The sequence below is a fragment of the Bombus flavifrons genome, chromosome 5, assembly GCF_040668555.2.
Source record: "Bombus flavifrons isolate JBK064 chromosome 5, iyBomFlav1_principal, whole genome shotgun sequence".
NCBI lineage: Eukaryota > Metazoa > Arthropoda > Insecta > Hymenoptera > Apidae > Bombus > Bombus flavifrons.
In genome coordinates, this window is record NC_138446.1 from 17,702,681 (window position 1) to 17,729,934 (window position 27,254).

At 42.3% G+C, this 27,254-nt stretch overlaps 4 protein-coding genes across 4 annotated transcripts in view; 2 read left to right on the forward strand and 2 right to left on the reverse strand.

The window, feature by feature from the left end:
- Positions 1–421: 421 nt before the first annotated feature.
- On the forward strand, positions 422–1,494 carry LOC138179664 (thymidylate kinase). The gene is made up of 3 exons (XM_069112690.1): positions 422–621; positions 775–934; positions 1,009–1,494. The coding sequence occupies exons 1-3, from the start codon at positions 492–494 to the stop codon at positions 1,364–1,366; spliced, it is 648 nt and encodes a 215-aa protein (XP_068968791.1). The 5' UTR covers positions 422–491; the 3' UTR covers positions 1,367–1,494.
- Positions 1,495–2,427: 933 nt separating this feature from the next.
- LOC138180004 (uncharacterized) lies at positions 2,428–6,840 on the reverse strand. The gene is made up of 3 exons (XM_069113347.1): positions 4,937–6,840; positions 4,188–4,791; positions 2,428–4,040 (listed from the first exon to the last, which is right to left on the reverse strand). The coding sequence occupies exons 1-3, from the start codon at positions 5,058–5,060 to the stop codon at positions 2,669–2,671; spliced, it is 2,100 nt and encodes a 699-aa protein (XP_068969448.1). The 5' UTR covers positions 5,061–6,840; the 3' UTR covers positions 2,428–2,668.
- Positions 6,841–7,521: 681 nt separating this feature from the next.
- LOC138179982 (gustatory and pheromone receptor 32a) lies at positions 7,522–9,879 on the forward strand. The gene is made up of 6 exons (XM_069113316.1): positions 7,522–8,080; positions 8,192–8,593; positions 8,699–8,956; positions 9,052–9,115; positions 9,195–9,289; positions 9,793–9,879. The coding sequence occupies exons 1-6, from the start codon at positions 7,577–7,579 to the stop codon at positions 9,853–9,855; spliced, it is 1,386 nt and encodes a 461-aa protein (XP_068969417.1). The 5' UTR covers positions 7,522–7,576; the 3' UTR covers positions 9,856–9,879.
- A 3,884-nt stretch (positions 9,880–13,763) lies between these two features.
- Positions 13,764–27,254, reverse strand: part of LOC138179693 (uncharacterized) — a 50,612-nt gene continuing 37,121 nt past the window's right edge. Inside the window, exons 2-3 of the mRNA XM_069112750.1 lie at positions 15,358–16,715; positions 13,764–15,268 (exon numbers count right to left, since the gene is read on the reverse strand). Of these exons, the coding sequence (XP_068968851.1) occupies positions 14,650–15,268; positions 15,358–16,568 (1,830 nt within the window). The 5' untranslated portion in view covers positions 16,569–16,715 and the 3' untranslated portion in view covers positions 13,764–14,649. The remainder of the gene's footprint in view (positions 15,269–15,357; positions 16,716–27,254) is intronic.

Below are 27,254 nucleotides of genomic sequence, written 5' to 3' on the forward strand. Positions count from 1 at the left end.
TAACGTTGAACAGAAGTATTAATTGAACTGTACGTAATATATGTATAGAATGGTTTATGAATGATGCGATTTCGGCTTAATGTAATATATTACGATATATCTTTAATGCACTTTATAATTCAAATGTCGATGTATGTTTATGGGAAATACGGATAATGAGAAATGTACTGTATATTAATATTACTACTATCCCTATTATTATTACTGCTATTATAATAAAGAATGATATATGAAAGACCAACATACGAGTCTCGATATTTCGCAAATTTGTCTTTTTCATCGTAAATATGCATTTGCATCGAAACGAATTTTTTAAATTTGAAATACAGATTCCATCTTAAATCGATTCCGTTTCGATAATTGACACGTGTACGCATGCCCACTATGAACTACCGTATATTGATTATTACTGTTAATTTACGATCCAAAATGGTGGTAAATGTATAATTCTACACATATTAATTGAATAGAAGATTTTACCGAAAAAGATAATGTCAACGATACGTGGTGCTTTGGTAGTATTAGAAGGATGTGACAGAGCGGGAAAATCCACCCAGGCGAAGTTGCTGGTTGATGCGTTGAAACAACGTGACATTCCGGTCGAACAACGAGCGTTTCCTGGTAATCAGATTTTTTAACAATTTCGTACAAGTTTAAGCACATACTTATATCAGAGTAATTACCGATAGATTGATTTTCTTTCTCTATTTATTGTACATAACCTTGTCAAATGATAACTAGAATAATCAATATTTGATTACATGTTGCTTTCAGATAGAACAACTGTCATTGGAGAAATAATAAATGATTATTTGAACAAGAAACTAAATTTTTCATTGGAAACAGCACATATGTTGTTTTCTGCAAATCGATGGGAATGCAAAGATGAAATTTTGAAATCTTTATATAGTGGTACTACTGTTGTCATAGATAGGTAAGTATCAAACTTTGTATCGATCTCGAAAGGACAATTTTTAAGTATAACATAAATTATAAATATCATTGCAGATATGCTGGTTCGGGTGCTGCTTATACAGCAGCCACAACTGGTAGATGTTTACAGTGGTGCAAAGCACCTGACAAAGGACTACCTTCTCCAGATATAGTTATATTCCTCAATGTTTCCAACGAAACTCAGAGTTCACGTAGCAATTGGGGAGATGAGCGGTATGAAAGTAATGAAATTCAGTCACACGTTGCTTCTAACTATAGGAAAATAATGGACCAAACATGGTACATAATTAATGCGGATGACGATAAATCAAAAATACATTCTCAAATATTACAGAAAGTATTAGATATTATAGATCAAGTTAAAGATATACCTGTTGGCAGATTATACGAATCTATAGAATCTGAGAATTAATAATAACTTAAATATAGTTGCGAATGTAACGTAAATTGTATCAAAAATACCTCTCAAGCATAATAACTATGTTCTTGTATCTCAGTTTTTTCATTTCTCATTCTAATTCTTTAATGATAAAAGCTAGTAGCGTTACAGTACAAACTTAGTTCTTCTAAGAGGATGCGAATACGTTGTAAATGTTAATATTCGGAGGTGATATATGGCGTATCCATTGAATGAGAAAATGAACTTAGCACAATTTTAAAAAATTTTTTTAAATTGTATAAACAAATATTGAAATTATACTTATTTTCGTAGAGTAGGTAATCAAATTAATATATATAAATAAATGTATACAATGAAATATATAGTAAATATACATTTACTGAAAGAAATAAAATAGGTTTATTTATTTTTGTTATGTAATATGTAATATGACAGTTATTTCACGAAAATTGACGATTCGCGGCCTTAGATGTAGTATTTTTTTGGTCTTGAAACAGTTAAAGAGATCTATTAAGCGTTTGAATGACAGGCTGGCTGAAAGAGATAAATTATCATTTTGATATGGATAAGAAGTGCATGCCATTTTTTCATACGTGTATTAATCGTTCTTATAAATAACAGTTTTTAATTATTAATAACAAACAACACCAGTGAATATGGTATAAACTTCCATTTTGTAGTATATGTTAATTAAAGCATACTGATTCGAATCGATCGAAGGTAGAAGGTAGAAATTATAATAGAAGCACAGACGACAAGTATACGTTATATTCTATCAGTAACAGACATGCGATTAGTACGAGTTGCCACAGTGATACGGCAATGTATCATAAATCTCTGAACATCATCTGCATACGTCGAATACTTGTATCAACTTCGATATCTATTACTAGACCACGGATTTCTATGCAAATTCATATTTTTGAAAATATAGTTAAGAAAATAGAATCTCGGTAGAAAATTGTTTTCCTATGGAGTATTATAGAAAGCGCTATAACTCTGGATATTTTATATATTTTTTCATATTACGCTCATTTTATGCAACTTTAATAGAGTATATCATTGTTGTGACTTATCGTTTCAGATATCGAAAGCAATAGCGATATTCAGAATGATTCGATTATAAATATTTATATAAACCGATTTAAACTAAAAAATAATATTTCAAAAGAATATTCTTAAAAAGCTTAAAAATATTCTGCGTTACGTATAATCAAATAAAATCCTTTAAAAAAATCGTCCTTCGTCTTGTTTCGATACGCGTAGAAAAATAACGTATAAAATTTCTCTGCTTTGAAAATTTTTAGAGAAATTTTAATCCCTCGGAGAAATAAACGGACTTATGTTAAAAATACCTGATTCCACGATATTTTTATTACGCCGAGCACCGAAAGAATAATCCGTATCCGGAGAACCAAAAACGAAAGAGGTTTCGAACTGTTTAGACCAGTTGTGATTCGTTTTCAATTTCTTTTCCCTTGGTTCGCTCGTTTCAGAATCATCCTCGGAATCGTTGGAAACAGAGTTTCGTCGGTTCTGCTTCGTAAAATTCAAGATTTTCCGATGAACGGAAGGCAAGCCGCTCTCCTTGTTTGCGACTACGTTCGAACTTTGACTCCTGCCGCGATTTTCCATGCGTAGTTGAGGCGTATCTTGGCCAATCATTTCAGAAGTAACGTTGCAATTGTTCGTAGAGGTAGACGGTTGATTAAATCTGTCGAAAATGCTAGATCGTACCGTTCCTTGATTCCTGCACTTAGACTTTGCGTCACCTTGTTCGTTGTTCGAGTGTTTAAACCGTGTCAGATTGTTTCTTACCACGTTATGTTCAGTGTTCCTTATTGTTTCACGATCAGTCGCATTGATATTATCGATCAGGTTGTTGGTAGAGTTAGATTCGGCGGTTGAAATGGACGATAAAGTGAGAGCTTTGTCTACGACCGGTTCGAGAGACTGTCGTATCTCGTTCGCTTCTGTTTGAAACGTTCCATCTCCGGACGAAGTCGAACGGATAACGTTCGGGTATTTCGATGCAAAGGTATTTTTAATATTCCTCTGCTCGGACGCACATCGATCGCCATTCCGTTCCTTCGTAGAAAATTGTGTCTCGCTGTAAATTCTCTTTTGCGACTTTCTACGTCCGCCGCTCGCTTCCGCTAGATTTTCCTTTTCCGTGTTATACGTTATCGTTGCTGTGCTTGCGTTACCGCTGACGTGACTCGTTACCATAGAACAGTCGTATTTTCTACATGTACGGTTCTTTACGTTCAGAGGCGTCGCTCGAAGATTCCGATCGGATTCGTTCGGTAGCTTCGGAACAGTCGCTTCCGAGATACCTTGCGGCGTGTTTTTCAACACAGTATCGACGGTATCGTCGTCGGTCCGTTTAACGTTTTTGCGGTTGGAAAGCTTGTAACAACGACATCGATGGTTCTTTTCGTACGTCGCCGGTTCGCTCGACAGACCGTCGTCGAACGTCACGAACTTTTTGAACGAGATACCGACTTTCAAGCTGTTCCAGCAATCGCAATCGATCCGAAGAAAACAGTCGTCGGTCCTAAAGTGGGTCCTTTGAAAGCTGAATACTATCAGTTCTCGCGGTATTGACTCCCATGCTTCGATCAGCGACGCCAGGATGTCGTCAAGATTCCATTTCATGGTATATCGCTTTAATCGCTCCGCGTACCTTTAACAACAAACGTTTCACCGTTGTCTGACAGGGAAGAAAATTGAGCAACGTTCCCATCAAATTTTAAGAAATTTTTGCCACCAGTGTAGTACATTCGGAGAACAGCGTCCGAGGTTGTCTAAAAATTACTGTCGCGAGACTCACCTTCGCCTAAATACCATTTTAACGTAATGGAAAACGTCCCTCCGCAACGGTCGTAAAAATGCCGGGAAATCTTCGGGAAAGTAAACGAGCTGTACGTTGCTCGCTACGAGATCCTTCAGCGCGCGAGCTCTGCCTCGTCGTAGAAACAGCAAGATCTTTCGATTAGACTCGGTCATACGATCGTTCACGTTCGACAGCCAACTTCTGAACATCTCGTCCCCGATGCAAGAATCCTCGCTGTGATCGTAAACGTGCTCTTTCGCCGTTATCTTGGACGCGTACGGTCCGCAGACGAAGAGCGGTAGTTTCGTCGTTCCTGAAGAATTACAGCTCATTAAAACCGTCACTCGGTTCCTCGATGAATCGATCGCCCTTGGATCTTCGACCCCGTTGCACGGGATTCCCGAAGGGAGAACGTCCGAGTACATGGTCAGCTCGTCCGCGTGAAACAAATCCTTGTGCCTGTACTTGACTATCGTCGATCTCATCAGGTCGATCCAGTCGCGGTAATCGGTGAACATCGGTCCCGGCTGACTTATCAAATCGCTAGAGAAGCCGTACTCTTTCAAAAATGTAGTCAACCATCTGTCCGAGCACTTGAATCCTACACACGGTAACACCGAGAGAAGCAAAGTTTAATTGGCGGTCGACGCTAGCTGCATTTCCAACCGAAGCTACTCTATCGACTTCCTATGCGCTAAAAAAGAAAAAAAAAAAAGATAAAAAATATTATCAACGGGATTAAGTACCGTTCGAGCCACTCATCCTTGCCAGTTCCAGAGCCTTGTCTCGCAGTAGACGTCTGTCCAACAGACTATTCATCGCGTACTTCTTACAAGTCCATTCGAACAGTCGCTCCTTTACCGCCTTCATAGTGGTCTTGTCGTTTATCTTGTTCGTGCTGTGTTGGAAAAGTATAAAGTATCGGTAAGAATCGGTGATTTAATACGCTCGAAGGGTGAAAAGTTATTTCTCGAGGAGCATAGCTGCAGGATTCACTGATGATTTTCGATCGCCGATCGAACGTTGTTTCTCGTTCCTCGATTAGACGGCTACTCGGCATCAATTTCAGAGGGATGCGTCGATTGGAATTTCAAAGCGCCCGAGCAGGCTTCTTAATTGCTATCGTTCGCGTCTCGATCGCAATTTTTCGAAGGGAACCTTGTCACGTTGCAAAAATCGATAGGTTTGGTGGGGGAATTCGATACTCGGTAACGAATACCAAAGCGCGGCAACAAGTTGCTGACGGCGTTGATGAAAAAAAAAACCAGCCCACTCTCGAAAGCAATTTTGCAGAGAAGCGGGGTAAAAGCAGCTTTTATTTCCATGGATATGCGCGGTGAGAAGCGTGCGTTAACCGTTCCATGAATATCGCTCATCTTGCACGCCGAGTTGGATTGCATTCCTCTAGGGCGTCGTTCTGACGAGACACTTTCCATCGTAAATTTTCATCTAATACGCTGCTTTATATTACCCTCTCCCTCTCTCTCTCTCTCTTCCTCTCTTCCTTCCTATTCCATTTTCCACCCCTGCAAAAAGTCAAACGCGGCTCTCATTATTCCGACGTGGAAGCAACGCGATCTGTTCCGCGATCGATTAAAACAAATCAGTTACGTTTAATTGGTTGGTCTTGTCGTTTATTCGAACGACTCGATCGCACGTTCGGAACGATTTCAAAAGAAATAATTTATCTCGCGAGCGATCTCAATTCGTCCGTAAGAGGAAACAGGATGGCGGAAATAAACGGCAAGATCCGGAGCTGGAGCATCGGTCGCGAGCAAATCTAATTAATGGAGGCTGGCAATCCCACGACCATTAGCAGCGTTTCGATGGGACAGGCTCGCGTACCAACGTTATTCGAATCGGTGGATCTCGACGTGTCGAAAATCGATGATGGATTTGTCGAAGAGCGTGATAAATTCTATCGGCCGTTGCATTTTTAATGGTCGACGACAAAGGACGAAGAAAAGGTAAATAGAGTCGTCAACGTTCTTGTATCGAACGATTATTTCTAACCAGATCGGTGGATAACGAATGACACGGAATGGCTGTGAAATAAACAGCTAGTTGTTTACGATGCGTTTATCATCAGAGATATTGACACAACGGTTGTCATTTAGTCTGCAGCTTGGATTCGATGCGATTAGATTGACAGCAGAGTGGCGTTATCGTCATCCTCGTAGTTTCTAACATTCGTTATTTCACCGACGAAGAATCGATAAAACGCTCGTGATTTGTAGCACTTTGGCGAAAAAAAGGGATAACAAACTCGACGGGGTTGCTCGATAGGAAGATAAATCCACTGGAGCGGTTTGTTATTCCACTTCGACCGTTCAATGATTCATAATTTAACGACGACTGGAAGAACGACGGACGTTCTAATGGCCGTAAGTGTACGTCCACTCGCGTTTGTTTGAATTAACGACTTTAATTCCGTTTTATCACGGCCGATTGAAGAGCCTGGTTTCGTTGTTATTTACGCGGTTGCTGGGAAACGTTCGACCGCCTGCCGCGTCACCAGGGATGATGGTGCCGCGCGATTTCTTTTTAAGTTTCGCCGCATCCTCCTCGAGGAACAGTTAGTCAGTTCTCGCGGCGACGCGACAGCTAACTCGCACTGTTTTCCGTTCTCCGTTTTCCACCGTGCGACCGATCTTTCTACTCGTCCAGAGCGTCCACGTCGCAAATTTCGCGATTCGCAACCCAAAGCATTCCCGATTTAAACGGACGTCGTTGTCTCTGCGAACGGAGAACGAGTAGAGTCCGATTCGAATTTCCATCGTTCGAAATTTCCACGCGCTCCAAAGTATTCTTCAGGGTATTCGTCGAAGAAAGTATTCGTCGCGACGGAAGGTGACGAAGGTGTTTTCTCAGTTAATTTGTTCGTTCTTTCGTTCGTAAACCATTAAACCGTGGCTGGAGGAACTTTGATTTAACGACCGACGCAGTTTCATTCCGTTCCTCGTAATCGGTCCTATTCCATATTAAATCTCTTTTGCGAACGATCGCCGATACGCAGCGCGACGAATAAACGGGAAAAACATCCCGCGTATCGAACGCGGCTAACAAACAAATTATCGGCGACCGGACAATAAATCAGAGGGGAAAACGTTTTTGTATACGCGATACGAGTTCACTGGATTGTTCGTACTCGCGCGTATCGAAATAACGTGCCTCCTCTTGTTTCCTGTTTTGCTATTTTCCGCTTTTGCTAATATTTCAAATCGACGATAGGCGCTTCGTACGGTGGAAACAGCGACTAATTGCCGGCTAGACCAGACTCGATTCGTTCGGAGATCGTAACCGACGATCCTTCGCGTATCTCTCGCGATATTTCGTTCGTCGTTCTCGCATCGTAAAACTGCACGTTGCGGTAAAGTTTGTAAAATATGCGGCTAGGCTTCGACGCGCGTATCTTTTCACAGAATTTCCTTCGACGGAACGCGCGTGGCGATAGCCCGCAGCTGGAAATTTCCCAGAGAAACAGCAACAACTCGGTAACGAGGAAAATGAATTTTTCAAAGTTGATGGAAAAAGAATTGCCGCGTTACCCGAGGAAAGAGGTTCTTGCATTGTCGAAAACCCGGGTAAAGCCGTTCGACGTTGAAAATACGCTGGCGGAAGCGACCGAAGCGAGAAAATGTCAGGCGAGAAAGTATCACGGTCCGGACTCGCTATTGTACTCGGCCATTTACCCCATAGTTCCCATACTGAAAGCGTTGGGTTTGGCGCCGTACGATTTCGCGGGCGACCAGCTAGTCCCGTCCAACTACTATCTCCTATTTTCCTTCATCTGTATGGGTACTTATTCTTACTGTATACGCAACGTGTGCATAAGATTCCTCGCCGTGAAGAGAGAGAAAATGATCCTTAACGTGGTCGAAACTGCCAAGGTAATTGCAACATTTTTTCCAATCGCGCAGTCGATTTCCACGCGAAAGTAGAAATTTCTAGCCGAAAGTAGCTATGTTCGTTAGACGATTAACGATGCACGGTGATGGCAGGTACTGGTGAACTATCTGATCGCTATGTACGATCTCATATCGGTGATATTCGCGAGGAAAGCGTTCTGCCGTATTTGGAACGCGCTGCAGGATTTCGACGAGAGGCTCAGCCAACTGGGTTACCCGCGCAAGGAGGTAAAAACTCGGATAGCGGCGTGGGTTCTTTTGATCGTTCAGATCGTTATTTGGACGGTGATTAATCAGAGTGGAATGTTCGCCTTCCACGAGTCTTGGCCCTTTAATATGAGTTACATGTGTCTGTACGTCACCAACGCGTCATCCGTCTACAAATTCTTCGGAATGGCGAGCTTTCTCGGTCAACGCTTTCATCAGCTGAACCAGATCGCCAGGGATAATCTACCCTCGAGAGTCGGATACAAAAGCACCAGCGTCAGCAGAAAGGTGCGGCGTACATATCATTGCTAATTAAAATCGAGCTGCGTTTGTTCGTACGATAGCGCGCAATAGCGAAGCGTAACACCTCGTTTAACGTTTACTCGAAAAAAGACCATCCAGGAATTGCACGACGAGTTGATGCTGTCCGGCGAATCCCTGGGCTCCCTTTACTCGTGGTCGCTGTTCTTCTGGCTAGGAAATTTGAGCGTACACATCATCAGCAATCTCTACTTGATCATCGATTGGTTCATCGTGACGAACGCCTACAGCTTATCTTGGCCTGTGATATTCAACACGAGCTGCTGGCTTCTCGGATATATGGGACAGCTTTTGGCCCTGCACATCGTCTGCGATTACACGATAACCGAGGTAACGTTGATCGCTCTCCGTTCCATTTCTATTCGCTTTCTGAATTAGTCGTAACTTTCGAGCGGAGATTTTAACGAAAGGATCGCAAATTACAGGCTAATTTCACGGCTGTGACCCTGGTCGAATGGGACGCGAGAGTAGTCGAGAGATATCCACACAATGCGAGTATTTTAATATAAACGCGTACTTTTACCAAAGCCACCGTACACGATCGTTCGATCGTTCGTATCTTTTTTACAGGATACCGTTCGTACTACGCTGCACTTTCTCAACAGACGGCTTAATTTCTCCGCCGGCGGTTTCTTCGACGTCAAGTTGTCGTTGCTCTGTTCGGTAAATATATTTTCTATCTTTTCCGCGGAAAAGTAGACTTCGATTACGAACGTACTCCTCCTCTCTTCTTCCTTACGCATCGACCAACCCAAAGAAAAAACCCGTCTTTATCTCGTCGGTCGTCCCGATCTCGTTACGTTACCTTCTATCCCACCAAAGCGAGAGATTAATTGGATTTCGCTTAATAACCACGATCTCCGAATGTACGTGTACCATCGTACCTAGATCGTACCATCGTAAATTGCATCGCGAAAAAGTATCCGCTCCTCGATATCCCGGTTCCGTGGCAAAACTGAAACGAGTTCGTAATAACAGTTGCACGCCAAGTTTGTCCAATTTCCAGCAGACGCTTCGAGCAAAATCGTTCATCGGGATGCCTCGTTTCGGTTCGTTCGAACACGGTTCGGCTCTCCATTGCTATTTTAATATAAACCAGACACTCGACCAACGATCAACGACCCGTTTAAAGCTGCTGTTCGAAAAAATATCGCTATTGTTTGCAGATCGTCGGAGTGATGTCGACGTATCTGATAATCCTTTTGGAGTTTCCCTCCACTTCGTCTTGAGCAACAATACGGAAGAAAGAAGCAAGCGACGTTCCGAAAAATTCGATAAGATCGTTCGTCTTTCCATCACGGATCAACCACCGCCATTCTTCGTCAGTTTCCTGGCGCATTCGCGTCCGCTCGGTCGTGTATTCGTGAAAACTAATTTTTCGCCGGTAAGTAGTACGTCCAGGCTTTTCACGTACCACCAGATTTATAAGTATACCCGTGCATTTGCATCGGAATTGTATCCGGATTTGCGCAAAGGCAATCGAATTTGATATTTTTCCGGAATTTACGTTCTCGTTCGATAGAGATTCTCCGATTGTAGCGACCAGGTGCAACGTTTCCCTCTCTCTTCCGTTTTTGCGGATAAATAAAAGTTATCGCGGCGAGACGTAACATCCTCGGCGTTACACGTTAGAACGATCGTACGATGGTTCGATGCAGATGCCAGTTTAAAGGAGAGCGGCTGACTCGTAACGAATTCAGGAGCAAACTTTACGATGTTGTTCGAAGAAGATGCATTTCGATGAGATATAAGATACAGAAGGCGAGAAACCATCGAGCCCCGTGCGACGAAGCCGATATTTTCGATGAAGCGAGATCTGTCTCCGAGTGTCTGGCTACGCCCATTGCTCGCGTAAACCCTGCCGCGATCCTCGAACCTTTCCTGTTTCGATGCAGAGGCGAAACTTTGATATATTCGAGACGAAACCTGCAGCTCGCGTGCAGCGGGCTCGAGAGATTACAAAGGAGTTGCAATCAGATATTGGATTTCTCTCGACAGAAAAGTGCGACAAAAAGATAAATAGAATTTTTCTGACGACAGACTCGGATGAAAAAGGATCGAGCTTTTTCCCACGACTAGCGGCAAAGGAAAAATAAAACGATCATTGACATCGGACATCGGTGAGCGCAGGCACGTTGCGGCAATTTTCCAGGCCATCACCCTGGAAAATTGCTTCTTCCCTCGTTCTGTCGACTTCCTTTTTTTTCCTGGTGTACTGCGTGCCAATTTCACCTTGTACCGGTGTAACTTTATCAGTCGATTAAATTATTAAGATCTCGACGCACGCCCTTTCGCACCTTTCCGCTACTCCCTCGGATCTCGCGATCAGCGACGCTCCTTTCGTTCCGTACTCCGATACTCGCGAAACCGTTACCGATTCCTTTTCGTAGTTCGATCAAGCGGTAAAACGCAAATTCAAAAAGACACGACCTCCGATCTTTCCCTCTTCGTCCGCATCGCGATGATCTTTCCATTCGTTACGTTCGCTTCTCGATGCATTTCCCTCGGAACTGTACGAGTCACGACAAGAAACGTATGATCGTAGCAGAACGACGACGATTAGGAGAAACCATCGACAAAGCGAATAGCAAAGGAGGTAGCGATATAATGGCAAGGGAGTTTAACAGTTCTCTATAGACCGAAACGCGGTTGTAGCGAGTTCAATCTGAGAATTAAGTTGTACGTAGCTGCGTCGTCGTTGGGACGGGTCTGCCTCGGCCAAGACAAAGGATAAGCTTCCAAAGCAGCGAGACAATTTCGTAGGTGTGTGTTTGCTAGCTGGAAAGCGTTTCATAAATCTTAATCTTTCGAGGATTTGGGAGCCGGGGCTGTTGCCTCGGTTTGGCTATTTTCTTGCCTGGCGACCAGACAAACGAAACGTTATCCGAAAAGCCGAGCTAACTAACTCGTTACGTTCGATTAACGTTCCATACCGACTGTAAATCGATAGGAATTAATACGATCAGCCCGAGAAGCGGTGGCAAACGGTTCGATAAATTACAAAGTGATACAGTGATGGCGGACGGCTGCTTTAATCAACTGCCGTGAATCGATACGGCCGAACGCTCGTCAAATTATGCAAGCTTTTCGCTGATACAAACAAGAGATTCGCTAAGAGTAAATTGTCGATCAGTATCTGCTCGTGTATCTTCGTTTGCCTCGAAACCGTTCACGTAAACGCCCTCTGAAACGTCGTTGCCTAATTAATTGGTACCAATTTGTGGTAATCCGGTGCAACGTAAACAGGTCCGATTCGTCTAATTTTATTGGCTGTCGAAAGCGCATGCAATTTATACCAATATCCACGTCCTGCTTAAACGGCCACAGACGCTAATTACGATCCGCTGATTAATAGCTTTGTTCAAATACAGCTCTTAATTCGTTCGATCGTTTTATTTTCCCTCTCCCTTCTCCGTTTCTTAAGAACCAAGGAACAAGCGAATCGAATAAAATCCGAATAATGCGAACATCTGGAAATTTTGGAAATTTTGTCGGCAAGAACAGCGAACAAGAGGGACGTTTTCAAGCGTTCTATCGCGAATGTTTTTCATTCGAGGTAATTAGTTACCAGCGCGACTGTTTTCGCGGGAATTTCATTTCGCAACCGAAGAATGCTCGGCCGCGCGGTACGACCGATTTACGACTGTATTACGTACACCGTGTGTTATTTTAATATCAAGATATATAGGCTCGCGACGCAAACTCGTATTGTAAATTTACGTCCACGCGTGTACGCGTTTCTATCGTTATCGGAGAGCGTTGTAACTCGCGCACTAATCGTGACAAAGTTATAACGTTATCGCTGATCGAAGTCGATCAAATTCTTCGTGGCCTTGAAAAGATGTATTCTCGTTTATTCTTTCGCTTCGATCGAAATTGGAAAAATGGCGCACGTCCTACGTACCATGCTCGTCGAAACATTTCGAAATCTTGCTCGATGCCGTTGGTAAAAATTTACCGGCCTTGACACGTACGCCGATCCCCAACGATTTCCAGGTACGTTGGCCAACGTAGTTGCAGCGGTGGCGGTAATGGCTGATCGTCACTACCCTCGCTTGACGTCGTTCGGTATCCGCGTCGCAACTGTGTCCGGCGCATACGAGCATTCTACGTCACTGTATCATTTTATCTACCGCGAGCAAGATTTTACCGTTACGGCCCCACGAGATCCGAGACGTTTTTATAACATCATCGCGATCTTTCTCGATAGCCGTTTCACCGCTGTGGAACGACAAGCGCAAGGACGAACATTGATCGCACTACGTAACCGGGCTTATCGACGATGCTACTTGATCGTTCTCCGCCTCGTTGAACCGGTGACGTGAACGAGAATCTCGCGAACGACGCCGATACCACCGGCACTGACGATGCGACTGAAAAGGTTGCCGATTTCAGAGTCGATTTAAAACTTAGTTCTATCGTTCGACGTATCGACGTACGTGCGCGTGCATACAAAAAATGTATACCCTTTGAATCAACTCGATTACAGTGCGCGTATGTATAGCATTTTTTGGCACAGCCGAGTCATCGATCACGTCGATTTTTGAACAGATCTTAATTTTATAAACGATAACGATTCGATCCGAAAAGATTCGCGTGAACGGCGGTCAAATCGGTTTTATCGCTGTCCTTTCTCTCCTACTATGACAGACCTGAGCGACTTGGTCGAATTACGGCCCTCCTTTCTTTTTTTTTCACGGAGATCCGATTAGTCCGTGATCAGATTATTCGAGGAGCTGCGCCTCTTCAGATCCTGACGCGTTACGTGGAAATCTCGCTTTCCATTAAAGTAAACTCCCTTATAGAAGCGGACGTATAAGGACGCCTCGAGATTTGCATCGAGAATTTTTATTAAAAGGACAAGATATTAAAAGACCTAAAAGACCTAAAAGTCTAACTACGTATAAACGTAAATCGTACGATAAATAAAAGTGTAGAATTCGTAGAAACAATTGCATCTACGTAAGCTTAACTAACTCTCACTTATAATGCAATTCGACGCGTGCACAATTACGTGATATTGGTAAATCTCGAGATCATAAAGTATATGTAGCGCCAAGTTCCAGCACACTGTAAGATATTTCTTTACAGAAATACCACGACGATAGAATTCGTTTCTTTTTTCGTTCTTCGTGCATTCTTTTGCATTCTCGTTTCGCGTTTCCAGGTGACAACGAAAGGAAACGAAAGAGAACGAATTTTAAGAAATAGCTCTGAAATCGATAATCTATTCTATCGCACGCACGACAAAAGTCTTTGCAAGAAAGTTTCCGTTAGAAACGGTAAGTAAGACTTAACGTTTTGTATAATTTCTGTCAATTAGTTTCTGTTTCCTCTACCACGTTCCACAGCTTTCGACTAAAAACTATGATCAAATGTTTCGCGTTTCGCACCTTACGAAAAGGACAGATTTTTAAACCGTTAAAATACGTGCAAATATAAAAATAGATGGTTCTTGCGATTTAATTAAAATACAAAGTTCGCTCGTTTAAAAGAAACAGTCACAGTTGGCGTGTTCGAAAGATCTCGTAAAATATTTGTTCCCAAATATACGGGACTATCGCACGACAGAATTACATATGTGCATGGTTTATAACGTACGATCGTTAAAAAGAACTTGCGTACAATCCTAAAACGACGTTTACGTAAATCTACAAGCATTTAAAAAGCGCTCATCCGACCCGAGCTTCTAAAACGTTCGCTGCAATATATTTACAACATGGAAAAGTGCTAAAACGATCGTGAAATACGCAATAATCACAATTACTTGTATTACAAATTCGTAAAAAAATTTGTACCGTCGATTTCGTTACACGTCATTCCCGATCATATATCGAGCGACAATCAGATCTGAAAATAAGTCGTGTCAAAGCTGCCCGACTAATAATAATAAACTAATAAACTAATTTCATGATACCTATACCGATTATATAATAATATAATAATATGATATACCAATTTCATCTTAAAATAAACGAATTTCAACCGAGGGACCGCTTGCTTACAATTATCGTCGAATTAAATTAAATGTCGGAGATCAGGTGGTTCGACGATGACAATCGCACCTGGGTGTTCACGTAGATTCTAGTATCGATAGGTCTTGTGATGGTATGGTGAGATTCCAAGTTATCGTAAATGTTAGACCTAGGTCTCTCGATACTTCGTGGCTTGGGAATGTCGTAAATCGGCTCCTCTTTCCTGTTTAGCTTCGACTTCGACTTCCACATCCATAGTATTTCGTTCTCGGACTTGGATAAGAATCTTCTGGGGACGTCGTAGTGGCTGGTCAGGGACGAAGAGCTGCCATAGATATTCGACGAGGGAAGGTCGCTGCAGCTTCTTCGAAACTCCACCTCGTACAGGTCGTTCTTAATGATCACCGATGACGAGGCATCGCTGTTGCTATACACCTGGCAGCTGTTAAATTTCGCCAAGTTGTCCATCTTAATCGAGGTAACGAACGGATTTTTCGACATCTTCGATACGCGTGGATGGTTCGGTGGCTTGGGTACAACTTGTTCGCCGACTAAAGGCGATAGGAGTCGAGTCGTCTGGGAAGGAGAAGGATAGGATGGGCCAAGATTCAGCTTCACGTCCTCGCGTGGCACCTCCGTTAAAAGCAGCTGTTTTCCCTTTTGGTTCCTGCGATATCGAACGATCGTGTTACTTCGTTACTTAACGAGTAGTAATGCTTATTTATAAAATTATAAGAATACGAATTATGTACCTACTCCGCAGAATGATACGTATCGCTGAGAGATTCGCTCAGTTCTTCGTTCGATTTGTTCTTCGATTTGAAAGTTTTCAGGTCGCTTCTTCTGTTAGATTCGAAATAGATGTTCTCTTGGTGACGTAGCACGTCCGCGATGGAAATCAGAGAAGTTAGAGACATAGAGGAACAAGATCTCTCGTCGTCAGAATCTTGGAATTCTCCCGGTTCCTCGCTCAGGTTTCTTTCCGACGAGAACTTTTTGACGAGCTTGCCGCTGGTCATCGAACAGAGCAGCTTCTTCAGCGATCTCTTCCGCGGCAGCCTCTTTCCGATGACAGGTATCCAATCGATGAAGGTGTTCTCGACGTTGATCGGTTTCTTCAGAAATGCCCCGACTACCTTTGGAGATTTATCGATGTGTGAAATTTCTGACAACGTCAAATTATGCTCGCTCTTCAGGCACTCGTCGATCAAGGTACTCGTTGTTGGAAGAGAGTCGTGTGTAGAAATAGTTTCTTCCGACGAAGTCATGTAGACATCGACTCTCTTCACCGTCTTCGTCTTGTCGGGAGAGAACCTTTCCACCGAGTCGGAAAGGTCGATCTTTCGCATCAGCTCTGCTCTTGTGAAGCTATTAGGTGGGCTCGAGGAATCGGAACTGGAATGCAAGAAAGTCGAGCAGAGCTCCAGACCAGAAGCTTTGCGACTGAAAGCAGACAAGATCATCTTTGATTCGCTTAAGCGCTTCGAATTTCGTAACTCTATTAGTCTTCTCCGAATAAGTCTGCTATTGTTCCCCGACGTAAGAATAATTTTCTCCTCGGATGACAAGGCACCTCCGTCACATTCGTCAACGTCCATACTATTTGGCTTCGAATGCAAGGGGTTAGGTTTGAAAGGATTGCAGAGCATCCTCGATCTCCTTTTCCACGATTCCAGCATAGGAGCAGCGTTCGACTTATTTACTTCCGGACTTTTTGATATCTCCTGCGCGGTCTTCGAATTGTTATAAATACTGCATTTCACTTCGAAAGCTTCGACGATCTTCTTGACGAAGTTCTTCTGCCTGTATTCGTCGGTTGCTCTCTCCTTTTTCGAAGGCGAGAGATAATTCTTCTCGAAATTGCAAACAATGCTCTCTAAATTCGATGTTTCTCGAGGTCCATCCGTCGATTGAAAAATTGTCTGTGAACTATCAGACTCGTGCTGGTTATGTGCAGCTCTTATCATATTTCTAGCGGTCGCAGTATGGACTGGAACTTTGTGCTTCTTCGCTGAATAAGCCTCAAGCAAGTTAATCCAATCTCCCTTGACAAGCTCTAACCTGCCTATCTCGTTCTTTCGTTGTCTCCTCCCGACCTCTTGCCACGCCTCGAACTATAACAGAATAAAAAAAAAAAAAAGGTAAATTTGCAAATGCGTTAATACAATTTCTCGCTCGTTATCAAGTATTCCGTTATTGGCAAAGTTTTCGCAGATAAGAGGAAGGATGCGTCGAACAACCAACCTTCTCGTTGCTTTCATCCTTCGCGTTCGTGAAGCTATTCATCCTCGTCGTACTTGTTTCAGCAGTCCTGAGCATTTTAAGTTTCACCGAGTCTAAGGTCTACACCGTTGCGTGCAATTACCACGATCGAACCGAATTAAATTCGCGTTAAGAATTCTGATTAGTGTCCAGATCGCGGTTCACGCAATTGCACATTAAAATCACGCTTTCGGTGTAAACTCGATGTCGGGAGCTTGAAATTTGACTATTAAGTGAAGGTCCAGCGAGTAACAAAGTCTATTTATACCTTCGTGAACATCGAGGGTAGGTAAAAATCGGTACTGTTTACCTGGCGGTACTTATCCTAGCGGTACTTATCCTGGTAGAAGGGAGGGGTGAAGTTGGATTTATAATTAGGGTGAGATCGAGGCTCGGTATATTTCGAAACTTTCTACCAACGTTCCATCGATTAATTTCTATATAATTCATAATATTTATATTTGGATAATTTAATTAGCTTTCGCCGCTTAATTCTTTTATGCTAAAACGATTCAAAATATACCCCTAAGCGGTATAAAATCGATACTCGGTAGCAATGCTATTTTGCAAAAAAAATATTCCGACCTCGCTTTTTCGTTTTTCCACTTTTTCCACTTCATTTTTTCACTGCGCCATAGAGCTCGCATGGTAATTGAATTGAGACACGCGGTGGAAGTCACAGAGAAAAAGCGCGTGGACGTGCAACCAGCATCGATGATTAATTGCTCGTCGTTCTTGAAAATTCCTACCTACGCGGATTCAAAAAATAAAGGAACGCGAGAATAAGTGGAAATAGAGATAACGCGAACTAGATGTTCCTCGTCGTACAAATCGCGATATATTCGCGATGTACAACGAAGAGATAATTGGATATAATGAAGATCACACCGATTAAGAAAATCAACGCGAACATCGTGTACTTTTGTTAAATTAATCAAATTGTTGTTCGTACGCCCAATCATAGGGCGTATTGTTCGCCGTACTGTTTCTCCTCTGTGTATACAATTCCCATCGTTCTCGCGATATAGATTTTCCATTTATTAAAGCAGGATCATGCAAATTTATCGGACGATCGGCGAATGGAAATTTCGGTATCGGCAGGACGCGACTCGACCGTTCCCATTCCTGAGGTCCAGCTTGCTCATTCGACCCCTTTAACGACCATACCTGCCAGAAATAAGCTTCCTTGCAGGACCGACGAGAAACAAAACAATATTCCGGGATCTTCCAACGGGACAATATATCGTCCTCGCTAGGAAATATCGGTACAACTACCTGCCACCGTAATCGATTGCCATTCGACAGAACGGTTTTACCGATCCCCTGTGCGCGTATCGATACCGAATACCCATCAGGGATTAAAATGAATCGAGGAGAATTTCAAACGAGGGAATTTCGTAGAAAAAGTTGGCTCGTTTGTTCGTTCGGTATTAAATATTACGCTCGGCAGAGACACCGATTGACACGAGGAAATCCGGCAAATTGTACGGAGGAAGGTGAAACAATTGCAATTAGGACCAATTTCTCTCGTCGTCTTTCGAATACTTGAAAACCACCGACACGTCTCATCCTCGTAGACGGATGATTACCATTCTGCAGACTAATCGAATTCTAGGATATTAATCGCGTTGCGGAAAACGACGCCCGGTTAGTGGTGCGAGTAAACGTAAAACACGCCGTAGCCGTAAATAAGCGGAGCGTTTCAGAAATTTCACGAACGCGTATTAAATCGAATAACGCGAATAGTATACGTTGACCTGAATTATTTAGTTAGTCGCGTACAGTAAAATTTATAATTACCATTCGACTAGATCGGATATGATAAAATAATATCTGAAATTTTCAAAATATCCACTGTATTGTTGCCACGATACGTCGCTTTTAAGTCGCGAACGAATTACTTTGCGAGTTTTGTGCAGATATCTACCAGAGAAAAACCCGATAATTCGACGAACAAGGTTTTCTCCACTTTCCTTTTGTACAAAAGAAATTAAAATATCGATGGTTGTATCGCTTAATAGGTATTGCGTTGCGATATAAAAATCTGTCCTATCGCTGCTGACAGAAATTGTTACGTGCGGGCGAGCCTGAACGAAGAAATGGAATTTAGCAGTCGATTAAATATCGATGGAGGGGAAAAGGATGACCGATAGGATCGTGGGCCACGACGAAGATTACGATATTTCTGTATTCGGCTGGCTCGCGGCAAATCAGGATATCGATACAATTTGCTTGTATCTATCAATTCGTATTTAATATCACGTTGCGCTAATTGCCCATAGAAATTAAATACGCGAGACAAACGGATACGCGGCTACAGGGAAAGAGGGAAATTGGATTTCTCGTAAACTCGTGCAACGATTAGTGCAAGCTCTTCCAATTTTCTCGTTTCTTTGCACGATCGACAATTGGAGAAAATTACTGTAGTTGCGACGTTACAATTTTCCCGTAGTCGGTGTAATCCTCGGCGAGAAGCTTCCGATCCGATCCAATCTTCTCGATGAAACGTGAATTAACGCGATACAATTCTTTCGGTATTAACGAGACGGTTACAAGAAATTTACAAGGCGAACAAGAAAGTCAAGTTGATAGAGCGTTTGAAACATTTGCAAAGTGTACACGGTGGACGAAATAAAGTACTACAAATTCTTAGGAACTACCGTGGATATGCGTTTCTTACGAGATTTTTACTTAGTTTAAGTAGGGTTTCCACTTGTTTTTTAAATCTAACGAACAACGAATTTGTATTCCTTGCGAACAAGAAGATAGTAATTTCCACGGGGAAACACCCTTCGTACCGTTTACCTGCATTAGTCAGGTAAAACAGAAGGTAGGATGCGCACCACCAATTTATATTTATTGCCGAGTATGCTGTTTGGATTTATGGTATTAGTTAATTCTGTCGTCGCGTCACCGCCGTCTTTGTATTAGGATTAGGCAGAAAGGCACGTATACCTGACACATTGTATACAAACTACCCGATTCTTTAAATCCGTCCGTTTTAACTCAACATCCACACAATTCCAGTAAATGTAATAGTAAATGTTCAGTGCGAACGTGTATTCGTTTTACGAATAAAATTTACCGATGATAATAAATTCAACAATGATGGGAAATCAACGAACGTTGGACGTGCTATCGTTGAAAGGCAACTCGATACGAAGAAGCACCTCTGTGAAGTTATTACTTCCATCTTGCAACGAAAAAACAAATGCCGGTCGCGTAATCCTTAGCCGATTCGATAGAGGGAAAGCATTTTCTCTGCAATTTCGCTCGTCCCATCTGTTTATGTCGGAAATTTAGCTGTAAAGAAATGCGATTGAAACGACGTAATTAGAATACGACAGGTTCAGCTCGCGATTATTCGTACCGATCAAAGCCAGTTACACGACGATCAGTATCAGAAACTGTGTTACGGACTGCCTACCGCTTAACTCCTTATCCTTTCTGGAATTCGTCGAATCTGCTTCGAGCCGCGTTACGTGCAACGTTCTTCGATTTTACGGAGAACTTAACTTATCGATGATTTCATTCACGCAGGATCGAATCACGCCATCGGCTATAGTTTTCCCAGCTCGCCCGGAGAACGACGAGAAACGCAACGAGTCTTGACAAGGATAAAGCTTCCGTCGAGGAAAGTTAACGGGACAATGTACGATTCTGATCCTGCTAAACCATCTCCTGTAAAATTAACGCGATTGATAACGAAGCCTACGCATATAGACTTGTTTCCAAATAATTTGAAACATTTTATTGCATTTTTCATTGCCAATTCGATCGTGCTAATCGTTGTTAACCTTTCGAACCAATAAATAAATCAATAAATAAATATTCCGCTTACGTTTTAGGATTTCTCTTTTGGATTTAAATTTTTCTCTAGAAATACTCTTTCCCATTCGGTGTACGTTGTAAAATATTTGCAATAACGAGTTGGGATTGGACACTCTCTACGCGTTTTGCGCTATAATCCGGATTTATATGACGAATATATCAACAGCGATAGATACCGTTTAGTCCACGTATACGCACAGTATACGATCAAATCTTTTTTATTAAGCTGTTTATACGAATGCTCGGTCGCTTAGAGTTTCAGAAATACCAAGAAGAACCGTACGTAGTAAGTAGCATTGCTGCAAACAGCTATCAACCACCTTCGTTTTTAATTACCGTAGTAGGTGCGAATTTTACCACAGACCAGAATTAATTACACTCGGACAGTTTTAAAAAGCACAATGCAAGAATGAAAATACACGATGCCATTGACCTGCAAATCGGCTGCTTAACACGACAATCTACGTTTATTACTATAACATCTACCTAGTCGAGGTTCCATTGTTGAAAAATAGGTAGAGCTCGTCCGTACCTTTCGCCTGCTCATCCTAATCACGCCAGGCTTTTGTATCGCGCTTCCTGTTTCGCACCTCCTGCTTCGAAAGAGTCCAGCCAACTGACGAACGCTTGTCGGTGCTTGAAAGAAAATTCGCGATAAATTCGAGCAAAAATCACCGTCTAAATACGTGATTGACGCGAATGCATTTCATGAAAGAAAAATGGAATTTCAGAGGTGACTCGTTGACAAAGTGGCGAATTCACTATCGTGCTGACCTTTGACCTAGTTCTTTGTCCAAGGAAGCGTTTGCGTGGGTGGAATACAATGGAGATAAAGCAGTCTCGGGTAAAGAAAATCAGTCGTTTTGGCGCCAAACGCATCGATTTTCAAGAAATCCCGGGAACTTTCCATGCATCAACCATGAAGCCATATCAGACCTCTAGTCCCGACGATTTTCTCGCTTGATCGAAAACTGATCAAAACGTTTCCCGAATACACGACGCTTCCGATTTCCCAACGGTTCGTTTCTCCCTCCACGGGACACTTTATTTTATTTCTATTATTTATTTATTTAATTTATTCGCGATACGTTAACCACGATCGGTTTTTTCCGATTCATTCGTGAATCTCTTTGTCGCATACCGTAGCTGTCAGAAGTTTCAATAATTCAAAGATAGTTAATACCGTTGTAAATAATTTATCGCTTATCAAGCAAATGATGCAAATTTCACCGCACGCACCTCTAAACTCTCACGTACTATTTCACGCTGCAGTAAAATTACGGAATAATCGTCTGTACGTGCATGCGGCTAAAGTATTTATAATTCTACCGACGAATCTATCAGCAAGCGTAGATCCACCAAAACGATTCCAATCATTTTTTTTCTTAAAATACGGAACGACCGATATTAAATATTATACGTTATTTGTTACTTTAAACATTAATATTTAATGATATTTAAATATCGCGAATAAATACGTGACCAGAGCGGAGATATCAAAAAGCTGTCATTGTGCGAAGCATTTTAAACCGTGTTTGGCAAATTGACCTTGGCTGCGTCCCTCCGTCCGTTACCTGCCCTTCGAGCGAGCTGTTCGCTCTAACGATTCAATAAAAATTTATTACACTCGCATTCGTGCATCGCTGCTCCAGGGCCAGTTCCGCGAGTATTTTATTTCCGAGTACAATCGTCGTCTACGGTTGTCGCGTGTGTTCATCGTGTTCCGTTGGATAAGATGGACAACATCGCCGAAGAAGAATCATTCGAGAGGGATTTACTTTCAAACAAACGAGAAGAAAAGTCGTACTCTTGTTCGTCGCTATCCGATTTTCAGAAGTCGATAGATCTCGAGTTTGAAGATTCTTTCTTCGATGTGAGTATCCACGAAGATTATGGATAAAAAGCTGGACACGAGCTCGGGGATTGGCTGCCGCTTCTTGGACGAGGAAGAAACGAAGAAGACAAAGTGTCGTCATCGAGAGACGATGGAATATACGTTGGAACGTAAGAAAAGATCGTTCAACAGGAAGCCCCGGTAAATGATCATGCAAAGAGGAGCCTGCAACTTTTCTTGCTGATATTCGGGGTTATCCTTCCTCCTCGAACTCGTTTCCATCTTTGGTCGACCAAAGAGTGTGTTCGACACCCATCCGCGCAAATTACGAAGACCGATTTATGCGAGAGACTTTCGCTAAACGCGAAAACAATAGGATCGTTGTTCGCAGGAAAGCGGTTTCGGTCGGCGGCGCGACTTGCGAGGGATTCTCCAGGGAAATTTCAAAGACCTAGGCAGTCTCGAGGCAACTGACCAACGATGAATTATCTTTGTTCATTCGACTGCTCTATTTTACAGATCCAACTCGAACGACCGAGTGGTCTAGAGTTTGTTCGTTCTTTCGACCGTCTCACGCACCTCTCGAAGAACGCGAAACGCAGCGAGAAGCATCTATTACGTGGAGAAATTAAAATTCACGAGGTACCAACTGCATTTTCAATTACGTAACGTCATCAGCCGACCGTGGAATAATCTGGCGGAGAAACCAGATTACGAATATCGAAGTCGACCGACGAATCGATCCACGATGATTCTTTCTTCCAGTAGTTCCAAGGATTCCGACTACCACAGTTCGCGATAGTCCAATGTTTCGTGGAACGAGAGCTGGACGTGTCAACGGAAAAAAGCAACGCTGAAAACACGAAAGTACAACAGCTTCCTTTTGCGTAATCCCGTTACGAACAGCAGAGTAACGAGAACAGATGTTTCGATAGATTTCATAGTTCTTACGTTACTACGACGTACGTTTAATCAGGATATACTTGAGAGATTAGGTTGGTTAAAAAGTTTATCGCCAAGTTGCACGTTTGACTTGGTGCACGCTGTCTAGATTAAGAAACGTTCGAATAATTTGGCGAAACCAAATCTGTTCGACGATCTCTGGCGAATGTAATGCAGGCATTTGAAAAGAAAGATAGAGAGAGAGTGGAGTATTTGTGGACTTTACCTCGATACTCGTCCCGCCGTTCGAAAAGTGTAAATTAACTCGCCGAATCAATATTTAACGTCTTCCGCAGGATCTTAACGCGTAGCCGATGACGAATCAATTTTCCGAAATCTTATATTTAGGAGACGCGAGAAATTGTTATGTCATGGCCGCGGAGCGTTGCTGCTAGTAAAAAAAGATTTAATCGATAGAAGAGGGCTCATCGTGTCGTTGAAAACTATATCTCTGATTAAAATCTAATCGATCCTCTACCCGATACCCACGCTTCGACGATGTCCGTATCATTTCGTTCGTATGCATCGATTGACGAGGATGTGTGCGATATTTTGCGTGATTAAACAGACGTTAAACTGCGGATGTTTATGGATTTACAAAAAATAAAAAAAAGAAAAATAAACTCGAGATTCTACGAAATATTCGGAACAAAGTGCTCGCTCTAATGTCCAGCGAGTGAAATAAATCTCCATTTAGATTGCATTAATTTCTTTAATTGCAAAAATATGAATTTACGTAAAGACCCGCAGCCTAGTAATAACGAAAATAGCTACAAATATGTTTTATCTCTAAAGTGCAATGCGTTTCAGCGGAACAAATTGGATCGTGGCAATTAATCAATCGCAACGTGCGCCCTTTGTAATGTAATCGTATAATTATATCCAGAATGAAGAGCGCGAGTGTTTCAGGCATACCAGGCAGGTTACCTCCAGGCGAAATTATTCTACCGGCGATTTAACGAAAGGAGGTTAATTGCAAAATTATGTGAGAGCACCGAATCGCAGGTAGCGTCTTCGCAAGAATATCGAAGACCAGTCGTTTCTATGGAACGACGTCGAAGTATACAATATATAAAACGCTATATTCCGCATGCGCTCTCAATATATATTCATATAAAAAAAAAATATTTATCTGATAACTCGATCATTTCCCATCCGTTTTCATGCTGAGCGAGTCGCTAGTCAAATTTTCGTAATTTCCGATGTAATTCGATAACGAGCCTCGCAACTTCCATTCTGACGTAACTTCGTTTTCGTATCAACGTTCGACCGATGTTTGTTCGCATTGCGTTTAAAATGGAAATAAAGACGTAAAACTCTGAAATGTTGTTGGAATTTGGCCTTTTTCTCTACCTTCGCCCGCTTTTTCGCAATTACAACGCTAATACGACTGTCACGAAAGTTAAATTAGCAAACTTAGCTCCAAACATTCAATCAACTCCGGCGATTCTCAATTAATTTCGACTTGCACAGACCCGCAAGGTTATTTCTGCGTGGAAGCAATTACGGGACGAAAGAACTTTGGATTTACTACTCGTGTCGGTGGAAAAAGAATGAACGCTTTGCGACACGCGTCGAGCCAAAGAATCGCTTTCTATTCGTTACATGTACCGACGTCCAGCGTGAGACATCGAGAAAGATGAGGAACGTCTGCTCGAAAGCGCACGTAATAGTAGCGTAAGTTCCAACCATCGAATTCAAGTACCACGAATGACGCCTTTTTCGGGTCTCTCTTTCCCTTCCAAAGGAAGATGTACAATTTGCATGATCGCGTCCTCGGATCATCGGTTCCTTCGATAAGTGGACAAGCATCCATTCGATCGAACAGTTTCTCGGGCATCGCGAAAATAACGTTTCTCGATCGTGCTATTTCTATAGCGGCACGGTCCGTTGCACATTCGCATAGTTAGTCGACCTAGAAACGAATTTCGCTCTGTTCCTTTGTATATATTGTATTTAGTTCGCGATTAATTCTAGAATCGTAGAATATCGAACTGTTCAGCAGCGTTGAACGGATTAAAATAGAAACTTTTTCTCGTTGAGGTGACGCTTATTTTCGTATAGTACGATAGGACTGTTCGAGTCACCTATAAGCTTCGACAGCTTAAAATTCTTCAAAATTTATACTTTGCACAGGATATTGAAGCTTGTTGTATTCATCGTGCTCGTCGTTAATTTACAATAACGTAACAAAGAAACAATGAGAAAATATAGTCTATTTCCGATTGTTACCATACGTTTATCTATTATTATTATTATTATTAAATACACCGAATTTGGCGAATTACGAGGTAAATTACTTGGCTTCGATTAAATATGTTTCTGGCTTGAGTAACCGTACGTGTATGTACGTACGTACGTACGATAGACACGGAAGTAGCCAAGGCAAAGAGACGAGCAGCAACGGAAATAGTACGGAGAGAGTATTTTTCTCGTGTAAACCACATTTCTGATATACAGTCATTTAATTTTGCTGTTGGTACCGTTGCTGCGAGCCATTCTTTCCGCTCAACAAGGGTCAGACAGCGTACCAAACGTCTTTGTTCTTCCTTGTTGCGCACGAAGCGGTTCCGTTCCTTCGGGGATTCGTTGAAACGAGCTGGTTCCCGAGACGAAATAAATTCTTTCTCGTCGCTGGCTAAAGGTGGCGCATACAGACGAGAAATTTTCGAGACCGTCTCGAGACTAACGTCCTTATATACGAGCTTGCCCGCGATGAGAACAACGCCCCGATAAGCGAAGCTCTCTTTACGAGAATAGCTTTAATGCCAGATTAGAATGGCACGAACCCATGAAATCCTTCGTGGTTTCGCCAATTCCAATGTAATTTTTATCAAGGTAAAGTCCGATAAGTCGAGGAATAAAAATCTTCGGTTCTTTTAGCTTTCTGCGTGATCTCTTCGCGATTCTTAACCCCTAGAGTGCTATGGACGCATATATGCGTCTGGCGAAAGCTATCGGTCTGGACTAAGGACACATATATGCGTTTTCTGTAAGTGTCCGGCATGGATTAAGGACGCATATACGCGTTTGTCAATTTTTCCAAACACCTATGCAGAAGTAATACTATTACGTTTGTGTGAGATAAATATAAATGCATTCCTTATATATAATGCATATATTTGTCGGAGTAAGGTTGGAATTTTGGGGCGTTCGATGAATCTTTACTTTACCATCGTGGATGTAGCTAATGTTTATCGGTACAAATGTGGACACTACAAGAGGCTATGAGTAATAGCGGCGATAGGATGGTCGAGATGATGGCGACCACGGATTCAGGTTCGATAACGAATCCACGGTCCACGGGATGACGAGTATCAACGCAATACAGGATTCGGGTAACTCAATCAGCAATTCGTACAACGACTAACTAACTAACTATCTGCCCCGTAATCCAAATGAAACTGCCCCTATATATTCCTGTCCCCACTTCTCGGATCAATCTTTGTTTTTAAGGAGAGCCATATAATCATTCCATACCTCTGTCAGGTACACGTCTCTCCCGTGACCGTGGCTGCGTCCAGTGACCCGCTATGTCACTTCGAGCCCGAACCCATCGTCATAAAGCCAGATTGGAACATTAGAACTATTTCTTATTTTTATTACTTAAGTGTAGCTATAGTAAAAGTCTGGATTTCCAGCCGGAAAATCCCGATGTTCTTTCATCTCCGACATATTTTATATCAAAAATCTACTGCTTCGAAACAAAAATTTAGTGAATTTCATTTAGCGTTGATAAGAGACATTTTACGAAAATATTTCCAACGTAGAAGCATGGAAGGAG

Coding starts and splice junctions, on each gene's coding strand:
- LOC138179664 (XM_069112690.1), top strand. CDS start 492: ATGTCAACGATACGTGGTGCTTTGGTAGTATTAGAAGGATGTGACAGA. Junction 622..774: donor CGAACAACGAGCGTTTCCTG/GTAATCAGATTT, acceptor TGTTGCTTTCAG/ATAGAACAACTGTCATTGGA. Junction 935..1,008: donor ACTACTGTTGTCATAGATAG/GTAAGTATCAAA, acceptor ATATCATTGCAG/ATATGCTGGTTCGGGTGCTG.
- LOC138180004 (XM_069113347.1), bottom strand. CDS start 5,060: ATGAAGGCGGTAAAGGAGCGACTGTTCGAATGGACTTGTAAGAAGTAC. Junction 4,792..4,936: donor AAGGATGAGTGGCTCGAACG/GTACTTAATCCC, acceptor TACCGTGTGTAG/GATTCAAGTGCTCGGACAGA. Junction 4,041..4,187: donor AAAATGGTATTTAGGCGAAG/GTGAGTCTCGCG, acceptor TTGTTGTTAAAG/GTACGCGGAGCGATTAAAGC.
- LOC138179982 (XM_069113316.1), top strand. CDS start 7,577: ATGCGGCTAGGCTTCGACGCGCGTATCTTTTCACAGAATTTCCTTCGA. Junction 8,081..8,191: donor ACGTGGTCGAAACTGCCAAG/GTAATTGCAACA, acceptor CGGTGATGGCAG/GTACTGGTGAACTATCTGAT. Junction 8,594..8,698: donor GCACCAGCGTCAGCAGAAAG/GTGCGGCGTACA, acceptor ACTCGAAAAAAG/ACCATCCAGGAATTGCACGA.